Source organism: Rhinatrema bivittatum, chromosome 6 (genome assembly GCF_901001135.1).
Source record: "Rhinatrema bivittatum chromosome 6, aRhiBiv1.1, whole genome shotgun sequence".
NCBI lineage: Eukaryota > Metazoa > Chordata > Amphibia > Gymnophiona > Rhinatrematidae > Rhinatrema > Rhinatrema bivittatum.
Genome location: NC_042620.1, coordinates 59,579,775 through 59,593,602, shown reverse-complemented (window position 1 = coordinate 59,593,602; position 13,828 = coordinate 59,579,775). Strand labels below are relative to the sequence as shown.

At 41.0% G+C, this 13,828-nt stretch overlaps 1 protein-coding gene across 1 annotated transcript in view; it reads left to right on the top strand.

The window, feature by feature from the left end:
* Nucleotides 1-13,828, top strand: part of LRP1B (LDL receptor related protein 1B) — a 3,516,099-nt gene that overhangs the window by 1,684,591 nt on the left and 1,817,680 nt on the right. Inside the window, 1 exon segment of the mRNA XM_029607894.1 lies at nucleotides 8,986-9,108. Within this exon segment, the coding sequence (XP_029463754.1) occupies nucleotides 8,986-9,108 (123 nt within the window).

The window sequence follows — 13,828 nt, the reverse complement described above, 5'->3', positions numbered from 1 at the left end:
GAACAATGCATCACCTGGAGAGCAAGTCCTTGCTATAGGATCACTTCCTTCTGCACCAGGATGGTGCTTTTCTACCAGGAGACCTTCCTCTTTCAAGGCAGCACCAGGATGGTGCTTTTCTACCAGGAGACCTTCCTCTTTCAAGGCAGCACCAGTGTGTCCGACTGGAGTTGGAACTTGGCTACTATGTCCCTGATGATCTAATCTATATTCCTTTCTGTCTGCCTCATAGGGATGTGCAGCAGGGACGGATTCGTCCCATTCGGTATTCGTATTCGTGGGGAGCCAAATCCATTGTATCCGTTCTCGGGGGACCCCGATCCATTTATTAGTTACGTATTTATTTGTTTCCCAAAAAAAACCCCATCCCAACCCTTTAAATGTAATTAACTACAACCCCCCACCCTCCTGACCCCCCCAAGACTAACCAAAAGTCCCTGGTGGTCCAGCGGGGGTCCCGGCGCAATCGCCTGCACTCGGGCTGTCGGCTGCCGGTATTCAAAATGGTGCCAATAGCCTGTGCCCTCACTATGTCACAGGGGCTACCGGTGCCATTGGTAGATGGCGCTGGACATCCATTGCTCCTACCATGTGACAGGGGCCGACCAACGGCACCGGTAACCCCTGTGAGATAATGAGGGCAAAGGCTATTGGCGCCATTTTGAATACCGGCAGCCGATAGCCCGAGTGCAGGAGATCGCGCCGGGATCCCCACTGGACCACCAGGGACTTTTGGTAAGTCTTGGGGGGTCAGGAGAATGGAGGGTTTATTCATTAGATACATTGTATTCGTGGGGGTTCGCCATACGTTTTGTAACCCCACGAATACAACAAATAGGGACATATACGTTGCAGATTGCCAATACGTCGAAAACGAATGCACACCCCTATTGCCTCAGCCTTTCCAGGTTTGCCACTCTAGCAGGGATTTCTTCTATATTCTTTCAACCTTCTCAACTTCAGAAGTTTATTGATGGTACATTTGGTGGTAGGGTTAATGCATTGCTGAGGAATGTTTTAGATGTTATTTGACAAGGTCTTGCAGGCCTGCTATAATTGGTTTTGTTTTTGTTTTTTCATGTAAAATTATATTTCCTTGACTTCTCCCCCTCTTATTCATGGACTTGAATTTATGATTGGTTAATGTTTGACTTCTATAATTAAATTTCCTCTTTTTATGTATGTCATGATTAATAATTTCTTGTCTAATTTGTTTACATTTAATTAATAACATTTTCAAAAACTATTCTGAGCAATTTATCCCACATTAATAGTACGTTTAACATGTGCTAACCCTTCCAAAAGCATTAACACACTTTTGTACATTGGCCTCTAGATTTAATATGGCAGAAGGTTGAGACAATTTACACTGAATAAAACAGCTGTTTGACATATACATGTCTGGAACATTCTTTAAACATCTTCCTTAATTAAGATTCTACTAATACCCTGGTTAACTTGTTCCATAGTTTAATTATATTTACGGTTATGAAAATAATATTGTCTGGATCAGGCATAGGCAATTCCAGTCCAGGTCTGGTTTTATAGGATCTATAATGAATATGCATGAAGTGCATTTGCATATGATGCTTCTATTGTTTGCCAATAATTATTATGCATATTAATTTTAGATGTTCTAAAAAAAACTTGCTTATGACGCTCTACAACTGGAGTTTCCAACCCCTGTAACTACTCACTAGTGCTTTATAGGGTAACACTTTCATTTGAAATTAAATAGAAAATGTCAACAACATTTTCTATTTCACTTCCTTTTATTTTCAAAATGAAAGTAAAAAAAAACCAAATAAAATTGTTTGTTTTTCATTTCATTTGGAGAGATTCCTCCCACCCCATCCCCATAATAAAAAAAAAAAATCTACCCCCATTCTAGACCTCTTCCTCCCCCCATGCGATAAAACTGTATTGCCCTTTCAGCCTCCTGGCTTGCCCCTGTCTCAGGGGCAAGCCAGGAGGCTGAAACCATTTTGAAAACAGAACCAGCAGGGAAGGAGTACTGAGAATCATTCCTGTCTCATTTCAGCCCTCAGATGGTGTAAGAGATAAAGAGGTACAGGGGGAGTCATTTATTGTTGCACTCTGTGGGCCAGATGGTTTCCGACTGAGAGTAAGTTGGTTAATCAATTTTGTATAGCAGCTCGCTGTACCTTGGCAGCTTCTTGGAAACAGGTCAGGGTTCCGGATAAGGAAGTTCTTTATCAGAAACTTGATGTAATGTGCTCCATGTCCAAGATAACGGCTCAAAAGGGATTCCGTTTCAGTGGATATGGCAGCCATACCTTACTTGGAGAAGTGACATGCTAACACATGCTAGCTAGCATGACCTCTCCTAAAGCTCATTGCTATTTGGTCTTGTTCAGTGGTAACTTCGATAATCTTAAGATCTATTCTTACACCAATCTTGGACAAATAAGACATTCCAACTCAGTTGCGGTATCATATGACAATTGTTTATTTGCTCTAGATCCATACATTCTCATTTTTATAACGAGTGTGGACCTTGGTGGCGCTATACGCGCTTGATACCTGCCTTTCTCCCTGTTGTCTTAGCTTTTCACCTCAATGTGCAGTGGATTGAACTTAAGTGGTATTTTGTATGATGTTATTGGTAACTTTCATATACATAAAAGACATATAATTGTATATGTATTTGTTTTTTACATAGTAATGTCTGTATACACAGTTGCTATGGTTCTGTTGATGTTAATAATGTTTAATAAACTTTACATTCAAAAAAAAAAAAAAAAAGGTTACGCGTGCCAGACCTATTTTCAAAAGCCCCAGCAACGCGCGTAAAGCCCCAGGACACAAGTAAGTCCCGGGGCTTGCAAAAAGGGGTGGGGAGAGGGGGGAGGAGGTGGGGTGGTCCGAGGGGCGGGGCGGGGACAGAGGCTCTCGGCACAGTGGCCATTTGACGCTGTGCCGGGGATCGCATGCTGGCAGTTGGCCGGCGCACGCAACTTACTTCAGCCCCAGGGCTGAAGTAAATTTAAAAATAACAGAAAAATTAAGAAAAAGGTAGGGGGGAAAGGGCAGAGGAGGTAGGGGAAGGGAAGGGAAAGTGGGGTGGGGGCATAGCGAAGTTCCCTCCCAGGCCGCTCCGATTTAGGAGCGGCCTGGGAGGGAACGGGGGAAGGCAGCACGACCTGGCGTGGGCACGGCGCACACAAGGGGCACAATTGTGCACCCCCTTGTGTGCACCGACCCCCGATCTTATAAAATGGGCGCATGCCTGAGCGCGCATGTTATAAAATTGGGCGAACATATGTGCATGCTGAGTAGCGCACGCACATGTACACCCGCACGCAGGTTTGAAAATCTACCCCTGTGTGTGTGTGTGTGTGTTTAGGGGGATCAAACATCATTTTGTTTTATTTCCTGTGAAATAAATGAAATGAAATGAAATAAACCACAAACAAACAGAATAAAGTAAAACAAAATGAAAATATTTCCAGTAGATGCCCCCTCGTGCTTTATTCCATTATGTGCCTGTGGGAAAAATACTTAGTATATCTGTCTTTCTGACAAATGTAAACACATTACATGATTTTGCAATAAATATTCTTAATTGTGCTTGTGATATGTACTGAAACATCCATTATGCAGTAATGTTTCTATTTTAAAGAGAGAATTCCACAAATGCAAGATTCAAGTGTTCAAAGCTTCTATCATAGCTGTATTTGAAAAGCATTCCATATGAGTTTCAAACACATTTACTCAAATAATATTGAAGCAGAATTGGAATTTCTTTAAAACATATTTAGGGGAAATTTATAGGCATTGTGTACTTTGTCTCTTTTGATATTACTTTATGGACAACATTTATTGAAATTCTACTTACTGCATGTACTATGTGCAACATAAAAAGAGTGATTGTATTTCTTATAGTGTATAAAAACATCAGATTAGGGGTATTTTCCTGTACATTTTCATTTTTTGTTTTTAGATCACAAGCATCCTGTTTTTTTTCTTAAAAACTGAGAGTCTTTTAATTTTATTACTCTCTTCCTTCCTAAATATATACAGTGGCTATAGAAAACCTATATATCCTTGAAAAGTTTTTTATATCAGTACACCTTACTTGCATGCATTTAAATGAGGACTTTTTTTTTCCACTTATCAACATACCATACTCCACACCTTTCAAGGTCAAACCTGTTTTAATGGAGGGCCAAGCCTACCCATATCCAAAAAAACAAAACTGAAATCCCACATAAGTCTCTGCTCCTGAGTCAATACTTTGTTGAAGCACCTTTGACAGCATTTAGAGGTTTGAGTCTTTTGGGTAGGTCTTTACCATCTTTGCCCTCCTAGATTTGTCAATTCTCAAGCTCTGTCAAATTATTTGGGGATTGTCAATGGACAGTGATTTACATATCACAGATTTTTTACTAAATTGAGGTTGGAATTCTGACTGGGTCACTCCAGGACATTTACCTTTTTGTTCCTTGGCCACCCTAATGTAGCTTTGAGGTCTTGTCATGCTGAAATGTGCACTTCCATCCCAGTTTCAGCTTTCTTGCAGGATGCAGCAGGTTTTCCTCAAGGACTTATCTGTACTTTTCACCATTCATTCTCCATTCACTTAATTCCTACCAGCTCTGCATCCAACTAAGTGGTTTGGGAGGCTTCTAGGCACAGGCAGGAGGGCAGGAGGCACAGTTTCAAAGAAGTCTTGTGGAAGGGGATGGGAGGATGGAGTCCTCCTGCTTAATTTGACAGTTCAATGGGTGAAAGAGTAAATTGCTGGGGATAGTGCTTCCCTGAAAAAAAACAACTTCAAATTGAATGGGAGGATGTATAGATTGTGGGAGCTCTCTCTCAGCCCCCTACTCTAGTTGGGGTTTGAGCAAGTGGGAGATGACTTAGCCTGCTAGTGCTGATTTTCAGCACTTACCAGCTAAGTTTAGAGTTCTCTAATTCCTTGTAGCCAATGTTCAGCCAGCTAGATTTAAGCCTATTTTTCAGTGAAAATTCTAGCCAACTGGATTTGGCTAAATATCAGCTTAACTTTGCTGGCCAAAATGTGTCTGGCTAAGTCAGGCAGCTTTTGTCAATATTGATCTCCCTATTTTAAAATTTTATATATCACAAAATGGTATGTCTTTATTTAAAAATGATAGTTTGTACAATAAACATATTAATTCATTGGATATATTTGAATGATGTATCTCATTATGAAATCTACACTTGATCCTCTTTCCTGCTGTTCAAATCAACACCATATGCATTATATTATATTTCTTTGCAAGTACTAGGATCTTTAATTAGACCAATTAAAGAAGTGTTTAATAACAAGGTAACATAGTAAATGACCGCAGATAAAGACCAAACTGTCCATCCAGTCTACTAGCAATTTGCTTTTCATAGTAATTACTACTCTATGCAGATTACCACCATGCCTTCTGTTAAGAGTAGTAACTGTCTGTCAGTGCAGGTTACCCCAATGTAGAAGTGCTACTCCTAAAGTTAACATAGGTAACCTGATTTTTCATTTCTGTCTTCTAGCCTGCAGGGATCCTAAGGGGGTCCTTATTCAGCCACTGAGCAGCTAGTAAAGTTAGCCAGATATACCTATCCAGCTAACTTAACTGGGATATTCAGTGGTGTGGCAGTGACACTAAATATATCTGAAAATCTTAAAGTTAGCCAGATAGGTGTATCCGGCTAACTTTAGAATAGCTCTTTGGTGTGACTAGAATTAGCCGGTTAACTTAACTGGCTAACTATGCTCCTCCCGGGAATACCTCTTGCCTGCCCCCGGAATGCACCCCAACTTAACTGGCTATATTGAATTCTAGCTGGATAACTCTTTATCCGGCTAAAATATAACCGGTTACGATGTTTTAAATTGCAGCTAAGTGTTTATCCCATACCCTTTTGAATAATACATATGTTTTATTGTACATTACTTTCCAAGGGTTTACAGTTTATATTTCAGATTCATAAGCTATTCAGTCTTGGAAGCCAATGTAGAATAAAGGTTATGTACAAAATATGTTTTCATTGGTTCAATAAAATATAACACAACTTTCAAAATATCCTACTTTTGTGTGACACCAAAATATCAAAAGAGCTTTTTAATAGAATATGTTATTATACAAAACTAAAGTTTCTTAATTAAATATACATAATCAGGAAGATAAACTAGAGCTTAAAAACAAATCTTGCTTTATCAGCCTTGGCTGAAAGGCCCAGGGTTACAAAAGAAAAAAGGGCAGGATTTTTTGGCATAAGGTGGGGATTCATAACGTAGCTCCCTCTTTTCTGCTTTCTGGGCATGATGCCTTCTTCCTTGAATACTGTATGGAAGATTTGCTTTTGTCACCGTTTGGGGTAGGGTACTATGGCCTACTTGTTAGTTTGTTGGCGGAGAGGGGCATGCTTTGGTGATTTTGGACTGAGGATTTCATTACGGTGCAGGTAGAATGTGAAGGGTAGGTCACTGGAGGTAATTCCCAAGGAACTAGTAGCACTGGAATGTGGCATAGGATGACCCTGATTTATGGCAGTGACCTGCTGGAAGGCACCAGAAACTTTGCTGGGCTGGAATAAGGATGTCCAGGCATCCATCGAGGTGGAATTCAGTTGAGGTGTTTCTTATGGTCATGGCTCTGGTCATATTTAATATAATACAACTGTGGCCTTGTTTGCCCAAATCTTGTGTAGGTTTGTTATTCCATTGGAAGTGGAGAAGTGGCAGGGAGAGGCTGAACTGTCTCAGCTGCCCATGTTATCTGCCTATGTGCATTTATCTTCCTTTACGAATTCCATTTATTTTTACATTTTCTTTTGTTTTACACTTGAGTTCTCTTTTGTTACCACCTTTTATTCTTGTCCTTTAAAAAAAAAACATTTTGAATCCTTGTGCTATACTTCATATTTGCTCTATATTACCCATGCAAACCATTCAATATGGCCAATAGTAATAAGAAAGATGCATAAACATCTGCTGAAATTTGATTTTGAAACATAGAAATATAGAATATAAAGGCAGATAAAGCCCCCAAGGACCAGCCAGGCTTCACTTTGTGTTTCAATACCACAGACCTAACTTGATCTGTGATTTTACCCTCACATTTCTGTAGCAAAGGATCTGTTCCATGCCTTTTTGAATTAGGACACTTTTGCACAGCTAGTTTTATCATTTTGGGCCGGATTTTAAAAGGGTTACGCGCATAAGGTACTCGCGTAACCCTTTTAAAACACCCCTGCGCGCGCTGAGCCTATATTGCATAGGCTTCCAGCACGTGCAAAGCCCCAGGATGCACGTAAGTCCCGGGGCTTTCTTGGGGTGGGCGTGTCGGGGGTGTGACGTGGTCAGCGCGTCATTGGGGCGTGTCGGGGGAGTGATGCATCATCGGGGGCGTGTCGGGGGCGTGACGCGGTCGGTGCATTATCCGGAGGCGGTGCTGCATGTGTGGTTTCGGCCCGGGGGCATGGCCGTGGCTTACGGACCAGCCCCCGGAACGGAACATGGCATGCGGCAGCTGGCCTGGCGCGCGCAAAGTTACGCCTGCCTCGAGCAGGCGTAACTTGTGCGACAGAGGTAGTGGGGGGGGGTTTAGATAGGGCTGGGGGGTGGGTTAGGGAGGGGAAGGTGGGGGGAGGCGGAAGGAAAGTTCCCTCCAAGGCCGCTCCGATTTCGGAGTGGCCTCAGAGGGAACGGGCAGCGCGCGCAGGGCTCGGTGCACGCAAGTTGCACAAATGTGCACCCCCTTGCGCGAGCCGACCCTGGATTTTATAAGATGTGCGTATCTTATAAAATCCAGTGTACTTTTGTTCGCGCCTGGTGCACGAACAAATGTACGTGCATGCGCTGTGTTTTAAAATGTACCCCTTTAGTTCTAAGCAAGGAGTTTCCAAATCTATTCTAGAGACCCCACAGCCAGTCCGGTTTTCAGGAAATCCACAATGAATATGCATGAGATAAATTTGTATATACTGGAGACTCACTACATTGTAGATATCCTGAAAACCGGACTGGCTGTGGGGTCCTCAGAACAGGCTTAGGAAGCCCTGCTCTAAGCATTCACTGAATGTATGTTTTTCTTCAAATGAGAAGATGTTTTCTTCTAATTACAATGTTTAATCCATTCTGTATAACTGTTAAATGTTCTGCCTGCATGTTTTATTCTTATAATATCATTTTCCTTTGTTTTCATTTTCTCTATTTTTTTAATGGTTATAGTTGTCACTACAGAAGAGCCATGTTCTTAGGTAGATTTGTTTGTAAGTGTAAGATGCAAGGTCGTCTGTCCTGAAAGCCTAGCTAACTGTGATTTCATGTTTGACTTCAAGGTCATGCAATAAACATGGTCACAGCTTGAAACTGCTTTAAGAGGGCTCACTTGTAGGAAAAGCTTGAACCAAGCTTGATTACAATTCTTTTTTTATTTTTAAGCCTTTGTAAACATGCAAAATTACATTTTAAATTCTGGGTAATGGAAAGAATTCTATTATAATCTAGGTCAGGAAACTTGAAAACTAGACCTCACAGTGTACACTTCAGTTAAATATGTATTGTTGATAGAACTATTTTGTGGTATATATATTCTTTCTTATTATTCTCCACATAATGCATGCAATCCCTAAGGCTAAAACTATAATAGCTTTTCTGTCACCGAAACTCAGACTCTTGCTGCTTATTTCTAATCTGCAAACCTAATTCAAAATCTCTTTTTTTTACACATTTTTCTATTTTTATCCATTTATATAATTAATTACACTTTACTTTAAAGTGTATGTAAATTTAATCTTGCATAGTAAAAATGTTATTTTATATGCACATTTTTTTCTGTTTTATAATCTGAGATGTCACTTCTTAATGAAAAGCTACAAAAGTGATATCTGTACAACCAGACTAATGTTTTTTATCTTGTAGATAACAGGATCTTTGTTCTGTACCCTTATTACATGGTGGCTTTTTGGATTATTGGCTTTCAAGATTTCTTTTTTTTCTTGCAGGTGACAATGCTTGCCGGGTAAACAATGGGGGCTGCAGCATTCTTTGCTTAGCAATTCCTGGAGGCAGAGTTTGTGCTTGTGCCGATAATCAGCATCTGGAGGAAAACAATGCAACTTGCATGTGTAAGATTTTCTTGAAGCACATTTTTAATTTCTGTTGTTGTTACCAGTATTCAGTCTGTATTTGAAGGAATAATTTTCCCAGAAGCATTCATGCCGCATTTCTTTTTAAACCTAGCAATTCCCTGTCTAGAATTTTTGACTGCATGTAGATTATTAAGTGCAACTGTCATCCGTTATTAATCACACAATACATGAGAAGGGCAACTTTCAAAATCATTTCCCTGGGTAAAATGGTCTATGGGAAAACTGCGTTCCTCTGAGTGGCTAAAAACATGTGTGGGCTTCCACTGCAGGCATACTTTCAGCTAGATTTAAAAAGGTATTCCCAGAATTGCATATAGGTCAGGAGAGTAAAAACACACAGACACACACACACACACAGCACTTCCTGAACAAGTAGCACATGTGGACATCTTTATCCTGCATACATTATGCTAATTTTCAAAGAAAAAATACCTGAAGAGTTTCTCTATGAAAATTAACTACAAAGTGCATGTAAGAAAAGTACCTGGGTAGTTTGTAACTATACGGACAATCAATATGGCTCGAAAATACATAAGCAAGAATCCAATGCTAAACCAAGCCTGAAGGTCTAATATAAATAAAGAGGTTGATTTTCAAAAGGTTTACAAACCCTAAATTGGTCCTTTTAAAAATGTAGGGTCTTAATTTCACTAGTTACCTAAATCTAGGAGCTTTAAAAGCAAGTTATCTAGAAGAGTGAAGTTAGAGCGAGGAAAAAATTAGGGACTTTGCACTTAGTTTTAGCACTTGACACCTAACTTAGGCCTGGATTTATCAAAATGCACTAAATATTGCCTGCAATAGGAAAAGGGGTGTGTTTTATGGAGTAGCAGTTTACTGCAAAGTGTGCTATCTTAGCACTTTTGCATAGCTATTACTGCAAACTGCAATAACTTTTTTGCACTTTGTGTTAAGTGCCAGAATTCTTGTATTTCTTACATACAACCACTGGGGGGACAATTTAAGCTCCTGCCTAGCTATCTGGGCCCTTTGAGAGAGAGAGAGAGAGAGAGAGAGAGACGAGAGAGACTAGCTATAAGGCCCTCATACTAGATAGGTATGTATACCTCTATATGAGGCCTACCTAGTCACTCGAAGTGAGGTTTAGGTATTAGTGTAGGGGGTTAGGGGCCACTTTGACATTCAAAGTGAGACATATGAACAGAACAGTGCTCTCTTGTGAAGATTTGATGACCTTCGGAGTGAGGAAACTCACACAAAGATGATTTTTGTGCAATGTTCTCTCAATCTAGCTTGATGTTACACCCCCCCCCCCAAAAAAAAAACAAAAAACAAAAAAAAAAACTTAGGAAACTAGATTTGGGTGAAAATGAGCAATTAACTTAGGCCTAGAATTAATAAGCAACGTTATGTCTATAAAATATGTCAAACAGCATTAATTTATATTAAACACTGTTTATCATGCAATATAGCTGTATCATACAATAGTCTCAATAGCACACAATTTTAGGTCCTAGACATGCCCCATTACAATTAGCTAGTTTGCATGTGATTTGCATTTGTCAGAAATCCTTCCCTCCAGCCCAACAAATTACCTCCCTTCAAACCTCCCTAGCATCTTTCTCTTAGTCTCCCACTTCCCAAAATACACATAATTCTTGGTGAGCAGGGGTCTCCTCCCCCTCCTTACATAAAAAAGGGCCTGGTGGTCTAAGGCAACCCCTCCCTACCCCCTGAACACTCCAACCAGAAAGATGTCATAGGATTGATTTGGAGTGCACCCTGGTTCTGGGCCAGATGCCAAAATAGCATCAACTGAACCTTGCGCTCACACTTTGTGCAAATTATTCTGTATACATATCAGGCCACTTATTAAGGAAGCGCATGTAGGAGAAATGAAATAGGAAATGAGACAAAATTTCCTATGTCAATTTAGATCATTTTCAAAATAGAATGAGTTTAATTCCAATGTAATTTCATCAGAATCTCGATTCATTTTCAAAACCTGTTTAAAAAAAGTTGGGTCTGGGCCTAGGCCAAAGCTGGGGCTTTGCCTAGGGAGAAGGCTGAGACATAAAGCAGGGGTCTCAGCCTACACCTGAGCATGACACCGGGTCTCGGCCTACATCCTTGCCCGATAGTGGGGCCTAGACTGATTTCCAAGTAAAAGCCCAGGCCAGGAAATTTCTTGATGACCCTCTCCAAACTTATCAAACCCGACTCCACATCTTGACTTGGTCCCAAAGCCTAGGCCTTAGCCAGGTTCCAGACCTTGCTCCAACGACAGTGGGGTAGGATCCAGAGACCGTGTTCTGATGCCTGGACCTAGGCCTAAGCCATGGCCCAGATCCAGGTCCAATGACATGGCCCATCCCAAAGGCCAGGTGCCAATGCCAGGGCCTCAGCCTAGACCCAGGCCAGATGTTGGAACCTGGCCTGGAGGCTGGGTCCCAAGGTTTGGCTTCAGCCTAGGGTCAGGCCTAGGCCCAGAGCCAAGGCTTCAGAGCTCCAATGTTGTGTCCTCTTCTTTCTTCTTTCTAATTAAACTGATGTCATCTGGAGGGGTCACACCAGAATTTAATTAACTCTGGTGCAACCTCCCCAATGGAGGGTTTCATTTTAATGTACAGCAGCCAATTCAAATACCATATATAAAAATGGTGCCGTTAGCAAGTGTGGCTATGCCAGAGTTAATTAAATCAAGGACAACCCCAGCACTGCATTAGTTTAGATGAAAGAAGATAGGCCTAAACATCAGGATCAGGCCCGAGTACAGGCCAAGGCCAGAACATCGGACCCAACCTCTAGGCCAGACTGCAGCATCAGGCTTGGGTAAGGCCCTGACCTATGCTGATGCCCAGACATTGGGACCCTGGCTCCGGTGTCGGGAACTCAGCCTCTGGGCTGGGCTGTGGTATTAGGTCTAGGCCCAGGCCATAGCCTAGGCCAAGACCCTGGTGTCAGGTCTAGGCATCCAAGCCTAGGCCTTGCGTAGAGTCTAGGCCAAATTTGCGGCTACCTACAGCATCTTAGCCTATGCAAGGCCAAAGTTTCAGGACCAGCTGCCAAGATGCCTAAGTCCAGGCTTAGGATTAGGCCATGGAAGGTTGATGCGAGCTTGGCCTAGGCCTCACACAAAGCCCTAGCTTGAGCCAGGCAGCAACTTCATTTGTAGATGTCCCCAGGCTGGGTAGGTAGAGCCAGGAAGAATCCTAACCCCAGCATTTTTCCAGATGGGAGGGATGGGTGGGCAGCATGAGTGGTCCTGGGAGGCCCTGTTTCTTTTTTTTTTTCTGTTTTTGGTGTGGGATTTTAATTTTTATTTCATTTTTTTAAACTAAGAAAACAAAATAAACATTGCATGAAACAAAATTTGAGGGGAAACCCCCCCCTAAAAATGAAACAAAAACAAAATGAAATGTCCACCCTTCTCATCCTTATCACACAAAATTTCAAACCAAACATAGGTGCATAAGTAGGAACATAAGAATATAAGATGTGCCATGCTGGGTCAGACCAAAGTCCATTGAGCCCAGCATTCTGTCTCCAATAGTGGGCAATCTGGGTCCTAAGTACCTGTAAGATTCCCAATAGTTGATCTGTTTCTTGTATCTCACTCTCAAGCACTGGCTAATAACTGGTGCTGGATTTTCGAATCCTCTTTTGAACTTCCTTGACCATGTTCCCTAGCAACAGATTCCATAACCTGACTGTGTACTGATTGAAAAAATACTTCCTATGGGTTTTTTTTAAATTTGCCAGTTGCTAGTTTCATGGCATGTCCCCATGTCCTTAATTTAAGCATTTTTTTTTCTATTTATTTAAACATTTTTCTATACCGAGGTATAGCTATCAGCCTTCACCCCGGTTTACAGGTACAACAACATATTACATTTGACATTGAACTGCGAGAACTGAGGAACATCAAAAATAAATTTTACAAGTAAATTTTTCAAAACGTTTAACAGTATAAATATGATCAAAACCATGTAATTTCTGGCTTAACAAAACGTTCTGTGACCTAGTCTAATTTTAGCTGTTGCATGTCCGATAAGTGTTATGCATAAGGTCTTTTGTGTGATATTAACCAGTACTGTCTGATTGTTTGAATAAATAACCATGTTTTGAGCTCTTTTTAAAAAAGATTTAATGTTGTTTTGTGTGCTTAAGTGTTCTGGAAGAGAGTTCCATAATTTTGGACCAGCGATGGATACGGCTCTGTTCCTTGTGTTGGATAGCTTGGCTAATAGGATTGATGGTATTTCCAGCTGTAATTTACTTGCTGTTCTAGTTGGACATTGCGCTCTGTGTACACGTATGACATTGTCAAGGGCTGTGTTATCTGTTTTGTGAATTGTGTTGTGAAGAATTGTAAGTATTTTGAATTAAATTCTTTTTTCGACTGGAAGCCAGTGTAGGCTGTTGAGTACGGGTGTGATGTGGTCTGATTTCTTTTTGACAGTTAGGACTCTCGCTGCGACATTCTGCAGTAGTTGAAGTGGTTTTAAGGTTGCTTTAGGTAGACCTATCAAGAGTGAATTGCAGTAATCAAGGCTGGTGAAGATGAGAGATTGTAAGATGGTTCGGAAATCTTGTTGGTGAAGCATAGGTTTTAGGTGTTTAAGTATTTGGAGTTTGTGGAAACCTTCTCTTGTTTTAGTTGTGATGTGCTTTTTGTATGTTAGTTCACTGTTGATCCAGAAACCGAGGTCTTTTACGTTGTCTTTAAATTGTA